This window comes from Esox lucius, chromosome 20, assembly GCF_011004845.1.
Source record: "Esox lucius isolate fEsoLuc1 chromosome 20, fEsoLuc1.pri, whole genome shotgun sequence".
NCBI classification, from domain to species: Eukaryota; Metazoa; Chordata; class Actinopteri; order Esociformes; family Esocidae; genus Esox; species Esox lucius.
Window position 1 is genome coordinate 34,091,186 of NC_047588.1, and position 11,811 is coordinate 34,102,996.

The 11,811-nt window shown below is 46.8% G+C and overlaps 1 protein-coding gene across 6 annotated transcripts in view; it reads right to left on the minus strand.

Annotated features, from left to right (window-relative positions):
• kif13a (kinesin family member 13A) overlaps positions 1–11,811 on the minus strand; it is a 60,067-nt gene that overhangs the window by 24,402 nt on the left and 23,854 nt on the right. For all 6 annotated transcript variants that reach the window (XM_034288669.1, XM_034288668.1, XM_034288665.1 and 3 more), the window contains 8 exons: positions 8,490–8,670; positions 6,080–6,167; positions 5,265–5,399; positions 3,970–4,082; positions 3,535–3,649; positions 3,121–3,333; positions 1,817–1,927; positions 1,420–1,554 (listed from right to left, as the gene is read on the minus strand). In XM_034288669.1, coding sequence (XP_034144560.1) covers positions 1,420–1,554; positions 1,817–1,927; positions 3,121–3,333; positions 3,535–3,649; positions 3,970–4,082; positions 5,265–5,399; positions 6,080–6,167; positions 8,490–8,670 — 1,091 coding nt within the window. The remainder of the gene's footprint in view (positions 1–1,419; positions 1,555–1,816; positions 1,928–3,120; positions 3,334–3,534; positions 3,650–3,969; positions 4,083–5,264; positions 5,400–6,079; positions 6,168–8,489; positions 8,671–11,811) is intronic.

Below are 11,811 nucleotides of genomic sequence, written 5' to 3' on the forward strand. Positions count from 1 at the left end.
TCCCTCACCCTGTCCCTGTCCTTCAACCCGTCCTTCACCCTGTCCCTGTCCTTCAACCCGTCCCTCACCCTGCCCCGTCCCTCACCCTGTCCCTCACTCCGTCCCTCACCCTGTCCCTGTCCTTCAACCCGTCCCTCACCCTGCCCCGTCCCTCACCCTGTCCCTCACTCCGTCCCTCACTCCGTCCCTCACCCTGTCCCTGTCCTTCAACCCGTCCCTCACCCTGTCCCCATCCCTCACCCTGTCCCTGTCCTTCAACCCGTCCCTCACCCTGTCCCTCACCCTGTCCCTTTCCTTCAACCCGTCCCTCACCCTGTCCCTGTCCCTCACCCCATCCCTCACCCTGTCCCTTTCCTTCAACCCGTCCCTCACCCTGTCCCTGTCCTTCAACCCGTCCCTCACCCTGTCCCCATCCCTCACCCTGTCCCTGTCCTTCAACCCGTCCCTCACCCTGTCCCTTTCCTTCAACCCGTCCCTCACCCTGTCCCTGTCCCTCACCCCGTCCCTCACCCTGTCCCTCACCCTGTCCCTTTCCTTCAACCCGTCCCTCACCTATCCCTCCCTCTATGTGGAGCTAATAAAAGAACTATTTCATCCTCTAAAGGTTCTTCTTCTTTTTGTTGCATGAAATGAATTAATCTCAAACGCTGGGAAATATAATTCATTGTATGACCCATCCAGCCTTCCAAAGCATTAATTATATGAAAGAATCATTGTATATATATTATTGTTACTGTATCAGGCACTTCATTGCAAACCAAATGTGTCATTTTCTCATAGCTGGTGCATGCATGACTCTGAAGGAGAAGCAGAATATACAGAATGTGTGTGTATGCTGCTTCAGGCTGGGCATGATTTACTCATGTGATTCCTGCCTTCTCCCTAATTATAAGACCTGCTGAACCTCTGTTCTCAGTATCAGCTTATACTCACAAAGAGGTATTAACTGAGAGAGAGATGAAGAGAAGGCCACGGAGGGAGGGGGGGGTTGAATGGGAAAGAGAGAATGAGGGAGAGAGAGACAAAGAGAGGAAGAGAAAGCGAGAGAGTGAGAGAGAGACAAAGAGAGGAAGAGAAAGCGAGCGAGAAAGACACTGTTTGGTTCACAGGCAAGTTACAACCTCAATATTTGTGTAATAATGCTCCCCGTCACATCTTTGTTTTGACTCCAGGCAGTATTTCCAGTAAAGGCTTTCCAAAATAATCATTAAAAATAGATTTGTGTGGCCTCCAGCAGTGTGAGCCACTACCTTTGGTCCTACAGCAACATCTACAGCCCCAACGCGTCTTTCCCACTGTCGTTCTTCTATCAATAAAGCACAGAACGCACCGCAGTGTAACTCACAGAAATATATATAAAATCTGAGGCGTTAATCTAAATCCTGTCATGGGTGTTTGTGTGTGTGGCTGCGTGTGTACCTTCAGGTAGTAGACAAGCAGCTCGTTGAGGGCGGGGTCAGCATTGAGGTTAACTAGGAAACACTTGTCCTCACCGACCTTTATCCCGGATGTCTCCAAGGAGATGCCCATACTCTCCAGTTGTCTCTGACGCTCCTGTGGAAACACAGAGAACAACACAAGGGATTCATTTACTTGCTGCAAATGAAAACCAAATGGAGGTCGGGGTGTGTCCTTTCCAGTCTGTAGTATTAACTCTAGTTTAGGACCCGGTTTGTTTCTGTCACATCCAGGCATCTAGATCCGTGTGTACAGCACAGGGTTGTGAAAGACACTATTATTCCCGGAATTGTCCATAACTCCCATAGACTTTTCCACACGTTTAGGTAGTTCCAGGTGATGTGATTTTAGTCCGTACCGTAGCAATCTCCTCTGTCTTGCGTAGTTTCTGCTCCCAGGTGACATTCATCTCTTGGATCAGCTTTTCTGACTCCTGAAGCTTCTCCTTCAACTCTGGGGCCTTCAGAGACTACAACACACACATAACCAGATGCCATGAGAAACTACAACACACATAACCATGAGAGACAACAACACGCACACAACCAGATGCCATGAGAGACTACAACACACACATAACCAGATGCCATGAGGGACTGCAACACACACACAACCAGATGCCATGAGGGACTGCAACACACACACAACCAGATGCCATGAGACTACAACACACACACACACAACCAGATGCCATGAGAGACTACAACACACACATAACCAGATGCCATGAGAGACTACAACACACACATAACCTGATGCCATGAGAGACTACAACACACACATAACCTGATGCCATGAGAGACTGCAACACACACATAACCAGATGCCATGAGACTACAACACACACACACACAACCAGATGCCATGAGAGACTACAACACACACATAACCAGATGCCATGAGAGACTGCAACACACACACAACCAGATGCCATGAGAGACTACAACACACATAACCATGAGAGACAACAACACACATAACCAGATGCCATGAGAGACTACAACACACACACAACCAGATGCCATGAGAGACTACAACACACACATAACCAGATGCCATGAGAGACTACAACACACACATAACCAGATGCCATGAGAGACTGCAACACACACACAACCAGATGCCATGAGAGACTACAACACACATAACCATGAGAGACAACAACACACACATAACCAGATGCCATGAGAGATTACAACACACACATAACCAGATGCTATGAGAGACTACAACACACACACACACACATAACTAGATGACACGAGAGACTAAAACACACACATAACCAGATGCCATGAAAGACTACAACACACACACACACACATAACCAGATGCTATGAGAGACTACAACACACACACACACACACACATAACTAGATGACATGAGAGACTACAACACACACATAACCAGATGCTATGAGAGAATACAACACACACAACAAGATGCATTGAGAGACTACAACACACACACAACCAGATGCCATGAGACACTATAACACACACACAACCAGATGCCATGATCGACTACAACACAAATATACTTTTTGGAGAAAGCTTATCAAGATTAGACCAATTTAAAAACATATTTAATCAGCTTCCTTCAGCCTTCATCTACCGTTGCCCACAAACCCCAGCCAGTCGTCCAATCAAAGTATCTCTCACCTCGGCCTGAGAGAGCTGTACTCTAAGTTTCTCCACCTCCTCTCGGAGCTCTCTGATGATGCGAGCATTGGGGTCTTCGTTGACGACGGCGTGGTTGACGATTCTCTTGGCGCGGTCAGCATATCGCAGGGTGGACAACGTCTCCTCGTAGTTGTCGGCCGCTGGGCTCACAGTCGCAATCATGCACGTCTTACTGTTCCCACCCAGGTTGTCCTGGCAACACAGAAGGATGAGACGATTGACATAACCTGTACACCTCGCTGGCAGTAGAAAAGCTTGAAATGCTGCTGTATCTGCAACACCAGTGTAAAGAGGACATGTAAGGTTGTTCTCTCCCCAACCAGGGACTTTTGGGGGTTAGACTATGGGGCCTAGGGCCACCGTGATGAGGACGGCTGGGGCGTCAGAACAGACCTTGAGGAGCCAGGTAAGGACAGAGTCTCTGTAAGGCACAAATTTGGTCTTTCCCCCCTTCCCTGCCGACTGGTCCGCCAGCGCCGAGATCACGCAGCCCAAAGTGGTCAGTGACCTACACACACACACGCACGCACACACACACACACACAGGGTGAAAGAAACACTTAACATACCTTTAAGATATATTATTGAGTTATTTCATTGTTGCCAAGTATGAGAACACACACCGTTTTCAGCTGTGACCAACGGGGGTTAACACATCAGGCGCAGAACCTTTTGGGTTGCCGGTCAGATTATCTAACCACTAGGCTAATGCCCCCCCCCCCCCCCCCACACACATATATTTATAACACATACTGATGTGTTTTAATGAGGAAAGTAAACCAATAGTGTGTCTAATGGTGGCCTTCCTGCTTGGTAGTCAGCACCTACTTGTTGATGTTGCTGCCCTCCTTCAGCCTCTCCCCAGCTGCTCCAGTCTTGGACACACGCTCACTTCCAGCCAAGTCCACAAGGCTCATCTTACTCACCTTCTCACCTGAGTTCTACACACACACACACACACACACACACACATTGTAGAAGGAATCTCCCCCGAGTACTATAGAAAACATCTGTCACACACATTGTGGTCAATAAGAGAGCATTTAGACAGGGTTGTCCTAGTTTGATAAGCCATTGAATGTCTTCCAGTGACATTCCTATCAGTAGACATATTGATACATGTACAAGGTGTCGACATTATCTTTATCTAAAAGACTCTGGAACTGCTTCCTGCTCTTCCCCTCTAGCGCTACATGGTTTATTTGAATTTCATGTTGTTGTAATTTTTTTTACTTTGTTTTAATCCTTTTTAGACAGCTACCTAACCCTAACTTAATGCAACACACTGTCTTCTCTACAAGACTGAGGTAGGTTAGATTAATACATTTTTGGAAGGGATTTTACACAGCGATACTGCACAATACCAGTTTGACCCAGAGTAAGCTAACGAAGAAGTTGAAATCCTACTGGATCAGCTAGAAACATTCTCTTGTCGATATTCTGATGAAATGCATAGAAATACAGATTAAAGAATCTATTTACTAATTGCACTTGGATTATCATAACCAATATGGAAATTAAGTAAGTTAATTATATTTATTTGTACTTTTCTAAACAAACAATGTCTGAAGGAATTAATGTACTGCTTCTTATGGGGCCTCTAAGTTTAGAAGCTACAGTTACTATAAAAATCTGTGGCTATAGTAATCATTATGTAAATTCAGAGCTAAGATAGCCATATCTTTTTAGAGATATGGCTATCGTTAAAACTGCAAGTTTACTAGAACATCAGAGCCTAACACAGACCAGTTAGTAAACATTTATATGATAGTAGTTTGGAGTTTTAAACTGAAACAACCACTGTTTGTTTAGTTTCATGTCATATGCATTTACAACAGCTTTAAGACAAAGTTAATGAGGGGTGACACTGTGGTGGAGCGGTTGGTTGTGAGTTGTGTGTGTATTTGTGTGTGAGGGAAGCACTTACAGTTAACTATGTTTCTCAGAGACAGAACGACAGATTTCTTTCTTCCCACGTTGCCAGAGAGGAATTAAATCCAGAAACCTTTGGGTTACTGGCCAGATCCCTTAACTGCTAGTCTGCGCTCTGTGAGTGTTTGTGCACACGTTCTGAGCGGTGGCATGTGTGTGTGTGTGTGTGACCTCTAAACCTCATCACTGACCCCAGACTTCAGATCATAGAGTGTCTGTGTAACGATGATGCTGAACACTGCGTGGGAACGACTGCTCTCCTCGTTCATGTTGGTGGCCGCCACTGTCCGGGACTTATTCCCCTCAGACATCAACACCTCAATGTCCTGAAGATGGTTGGGGGGGGGGGAATGGAGAGATTGAAGAAAGGGAGGGTGAGAAGAGAGATGAGGAGGACACAGCAGATGAAGGCCTTGTGTCTGCGATGTGTGAGCATTACCCACTTGCATCGACAAACGCCGTACGTTGATTTGATGAACTTTGAGGTTTTTAAAACATGTCATGTCAATTCACACTTGGTTTGCCACAACAGGAAATATAACAACCCCCTTGGGAAAACGTTTCATTATAACCCAAATCCTAAAACACATCAGCCGTACCAAATGACGATACAAAGCAACATCCTCGTGTCTACCGCTCCCCGTTTTCAGGAAGTGTAGTGGAGAAGCTTCAAACAGACCCGTAGCGACCCATCCAAGCAGCCCGGCAGAATGAGCACACGGCTCGGTTCCATCATGTGCACACTAACACGGGTAATGGGTGGACAGGCCCCGGGCCGATCAAACCAGACTCAGAAGGACGTCATTAAAGACATCTCCCGCCAAGGCCGGCCACGACACGGCACAGGTATAACCATGACTACGTCAGAGCTGGGCCGGCCTACGGTACATGTTTTCCTAAACACAGGGTCATTCTGTGGGGAAACAATATCCTGGCCTAACGACAGTGATGATTACAGCACTGGGAGTCGGGGTAGCCAGGTTACGGAGAAGCAGAACCTACTCACCTGGAAGTCGGTAACAGCCAGTTGTGACAGGCCGTCCACATACGGGCCCAGGACTTTGTGCTCTCTGACCTTCAAAGACTGACGACTCCTGGACAGAGAGACGGACAAAACGAAACAAACATATCTTTCATTTACTCAGCATGACCCAGCTGAATCGAGGACAACACGCCCACTGTGATGTGTGATATCATTTCAACTTGTTCCTGGCATCACCAAATTTCAGTTAGGAAACAGCTGCCCTTGTTTTGCCTTTGAACCCCCTCAATGTGGAAGTGAATCCATCACCCATCCATCTCAATAAGGAGCGGGCAACGCGACAGGAGTTCACCTTTACATCACACTTCCCGAAGCCCTGTGACTAAAGGCAATGTTTCACTAGCATGACGTCTCAAATGGCTCCCTTCTCAGATAGTGCAATACCTTTGACACGTGTCAGATGGTGTACATTTGGAACACATTTTTCTGTACGTGCTACAGATGGGTTCATTGAACCTGATCTGCACTTGGCTGTTCGCCAGAGGTTAGGTTGGGGATGGAGAGGGGTTGATACAGATAGTGACTGTCGATTTAGCTCTCTTTCACACACACACACACACACACACACACATACATACACCACATCACACACAAAAGCATGCGGCTCCAACTGGCTGCTCCATGTTCAAATCAATTGGACTCCTGTAAGAACTGACATCAGGAGAAGACAGACCATGGGAAGTGTGTGTGTGTGTGTGTGTGTGTGTGTGTGTGTGTGTGTGTGTGTGTGACTGAATGTGTGTGGGGGATAGACAACAGTGGAGCTCTCTGTTTGTAGCTGCAGATGTCTATGAGGGGATGTCCCAGTCCCAGCTCGATGGTAACGGTCTCTGTTATATCCCAGCTGAGACCAACAATCTTTGGCAAACACTCTCTCTAACACACACACACACACGCTGCTGCTATCAGCTTCACTGACAGATGTCCCTGATACACACAAACTCAGAGTTAACCCTCCCTTCCTGCCCACCTGCCAGACACAAATAAGATCTGATGATACTGCAGCTGAATGAGAAACCCCTAGTTAACATCCAGCAAATAAGATCTGATGATGCTGCAGCTGAATGAGAAACCCCTAGTTAACATCCAGCAAATAAGATCTGATGATACTGCAGCTGAATCAGAATACCCTAGACAACATCCAGCAAATAAGATCTGATGATTCTGCAGCTAAATGAGAATACCCTAGACAACATCCAGCAAATAAGATCTGATGATACTGCAGCTGAATGAGAATACCCTAGACAACATCCAGCAAATAAGATCTGATGATACTGCAGCTGAATGAGAATACCCTAGACAACATCCAGCAAATAAGATCTGATGATACTGCAGCTGAATGAGAATACCCTAGACAACATCCAGCAAATAAGATCTGATGATACTGCAGCTGAATGAGAATACCCTAGACAACATCCAGCAAATAAGATCTGATGATACTGCAGCTGAATGAGAATACCCTAGACAACATCCAGCAAATAAGATCTGATGATACTGCAGCTGAATGAGAATACCCTAGACAACATCCAGCAAATAAGATCTGATGATACTGCAGCTGAATGAGAATACCCTAGACAACATCCAGCAAATAAGATCTGATGATACTGCAGCTGAATGAGAATACCCTAGACAACATCCAGCAAATAAGATCTGATGATACTGCAGCTGAATGAGAATACCCTAGACAACATCCAGCAAATAAGATCTGATGATACTGCAGCTGAATGAGAATACCCTAGACAACATCCAGCAAATAAGATCTGATGATACTGCACCTGAGTGAGAATACCCTAGACAACATCCAGCAAATAAGATCTGATGATACTGCAGCTGAATGAGAATATCCTATTCAACATCCAGCAAATAAGATATGATGATACTGCACCTGAGTGAGAATACCCTAGACAACATCCAGCAAATAAGATCTGATGATACTGCAGCTGAATGAGAATATCCTATTCAACATCCAGCAAATAAGATATGATGATACTGCACCTGAGTGAGAATACCCTAGTCAACATCCAGCAAATGAAATCCAGAAATATAATGTTTGAAACGCGGGGCCCAGGTCATCAGTATTCCACAACAGTAGGCAGGCTGTACTGTAGATCTGAGATTGAACATGTGGCATTAAGTGCAGATCCTCATCACAACACAGTCCATCGTGGATGTGTGTGTGTGTGTGTGTGTGTGTGTGGAGGTGGGTGTGTGTGATTAGTGGAGGTGGATGCGTGTGTGGAGGTGGATGTGTGTGATGAGTGGAGGTGGATGTGTGTGATGAGTGGAGGTGGATGTGTGTGATGAGTGGAGGTGGATGTGTGTGAGGAGTGGAGGTGGATGTGTGTGAGGAGTGGAGGTGGATGTGTGTGCTCACCCTTTAGGGTCCAGCAGGTCCCGGACCTTCTCGTTGTAGATCTCCATGTATGACACTTCCACTTTGAAGGAGTGAGCCTGGCTATCCTCACGGCTGATCCTCTCAAACAGTGAGCAGCACAGGCGGGGGATCAGCCCTGGAGCTTTCTCATTCCCCATCATGGAGAAGGATTTCCCTGAACCTTCAGGGATGACCAAGAGGGAGGGACAGAACAAGAGCATGAAGGACATGAAGGACTGGGTGGGTAGTGATCACATGAAGGACTGGGTGGGTAGTGATCACATGAAGGACTGGGTGGGTAGTGATGATATGAAGGACTGGGTGGGTAGTGATCACATGAAGGACTGGGTGGGTAGTGATGACATGAAGGACTGGGTGGGTAGTGATCACATGAAGGACTGGGTGGGTAGTGATGACATGAAGGACTGGGTGGGTAGTGATCACATGAAGGACTGGGTGGGTAGTGATCACATGAAGGACTGGGTGGGTAGTGATCACATGAAGGACTGGGTGGGTAGTGATCACATGAAGGACTGGGTGGGTAGTGATGACATGAAGGACTGGGTGGGTAGTGATGACATGAAGGACTGGGTGGGTAGTGATCACATGAAGGACTGGGTGGGTAGTGATGACATGAAGGACTGGGTGGGTAGTGATGATATGAAGGACTGGGTGGGTAGTGATCACATGAAGGACTGGGTGGGTAGTGATGACATGAAGGACTGGGTGGGTAGTGATCACATGAAGGACTGGGTGGGTAGTGATGACATGAAGGACTGGGTGGGTAGTGATCACATGAAGGACTGGGTGGGTAGTGATCACATGAAGGACTGGGTGGGTAGTGATGACATGAAGGACTGGGTGGGTTGTGATGACATGAAGGACTGGGTGGGTAGTGATCACATGAAGGACTGGGTGGGTAGTGATGACATGAAGGACTGGGTGGGTAGTGATCACATGAAGGACTGGGTGGGTAGTGATGACATGAAGGACTGGGTGGGTAGTGATCACATGAAGGACTGGGTGGGTAGTGATGACATGAAGGACTGGGTGGGTAGTGATGATATGAAGGACTGGGTGGGTAGTGATCACATGAAGGACTGGGTGGGTAGTGATCACATGAAGGACTGGGTGGGTAGTGATCACATGAAGGACTGGGTGGGTAGTGATGACATGAAGGACTGGGTGGGTTGTGATGACATGAAGGACTGGGTGGGTTGTGATCACATGAAGGACTGGGTGGGTAGTGATGACATGAAGGACTGGGTGGGTAGTGATCACATGAAGGACTGGGTGGGTAGTGATGACATGAAGGACTGGGTGGGTAGTGATCACATGAAGGACTGGGTGGGTAGTGATGATATGAAGGACTGGGTGGGTAGTGATCACATGAAGGACTGGGTGGGTAGTGATGACATGAAGGACTGGGTGGGTAGTGATCACATGAAGGACTGGGTGGGTAGTGATCACATGAAGGACTGGGTGGGTAGTGATGATATGAAGGACTGGGTGGGTAGTGATGACATGAAGGACTGGGTGGGTAGTGATGACATGAAGGACTGGGTGGGTAGTGATCACATGAAGGACTGGGTGGGTAGTGATGACATGAAGGACTGGGTGGGTAGTGATCACATGAAGGACTGGGTGGGTAGTGATCACATGAAGGACTGGGTGGGTAGTGATGACATGAAGGACTGGGTGGGTAGTGATCACATGAAGGACTGGGTGGGTAGTGATCACATGAAGGACTGGGTGGGAAGTGATGATATGAAGGACTGGGTGGGTAGTGATCACATGAAGGACTGGGTGGGTAGTGATCACATGAAGGACTGGGTGGGTTGTGATCACATGAAGGACTGGGTGGGTAGTGATGACATGAAGGACTGGGTGGGTAGTGATCACATGAAGGACTGGGTGGGTAGTGATGATATGAAGGACTGGGTGGGTAGTGATCACATGAAGGACTGGGTGGGTAGTGATCACATGAAGGACTGGGTGGGTAGTGATCACATGAAGGACTGGGTGGGTAGTGATCACATGAAGGACTGGGTGGGTAGACCAGCTTTCTGGAGCCTGGTTAAGAGTCGACATATGGACAATTTCTCCATCACAGGCGGGGAATTCTGTAGCTCCTCTTGCGCGCTTCTGTTACCGCCGACCAAAGTCATGGTTGTGCCATATTTTTTACATTTTTATAATGGATTTAACTCTGCTCTGAGGGATGATCAAAAGACTGGTGCTTTTCCAGAACTTTCTCCCAGACTTGTTTTGAAAGCTCATTGGTCTTTATGGTGTGGTTGTTTACATATGATCTGTTATACAGTATGTGAATATGTGACTCTTTAATTGCACACTGAAGGAACTCTATGTAATTCACAGTAACTTCTGACTTTTCAGTCTCATTAGGGCACCGCTGTGTCTGTTTCAATGGACCATCATTGGTTGTCACCCTGTTTTTGTGTTCTAATTATTTGTTTGCAAGTTGGGACTTTTCTGTTGGATGTTCATGTGACTGTGATTCTCCTTCAAATGTATGTCACTGTTTATAAAGGGAGTACTCCATCCTAATACTAACTGATACAAATGAAAAGCTATACAGATCAGGCATAACATTATGACCACCTGCCTAATATTGCGCATTCTTTTGCCGCCAAAACAGCCCTGACCCGTCGAGGCATGGAATCCACTAGACCTCTGAAGGTGTGCTGTGGTATCTGGCACCAAGACGTTAGCAGCAGATCCTTTAAGTCCTGTAAGATGCAAGGTGGGGCCTCTGTGGATCGGACCTGTTTGTCCAGCACATCCCACAGATGCTTGACAGGAGTGAGATCTTGATAATTTGGAGGCCAAGTCAACACCTTGAACTTGTTGTTGTGTTCCTCACCCTGTCGCCGGTTCACCGCTTTTCCTTCCTTGGACCACTTTTGATAGGTACTGACCACAGCAGACCAGGAACACCCCACAGGGGCTGCTGTTTTGGAGATGTTCTGACCCAGTTGTCTAGCCATCACAATTTGGCCCTTATCAAAGTTGCTCAGATCCTTACGCTTGCCTATTTTTCCTGCTTCTAACACATCATCTTTGAGGACAGAATGTTTACTTGCTGCCTAATATATCCAACCCACTGACAAGTGCCATGATAACATGATTATCAGTGTTATTCACTTCACCTGTCAGTGGTCATAATGTTATGGCTGATCATTGTATATGCTCCATGAATAGCTATATGCTACAGGAATAGCTATATGCTACAGGACTAGTTATAAACTACATTACTAGCTATATGCTACAGGACTAGCTACAGTTGCACTCAAAAGTTTGC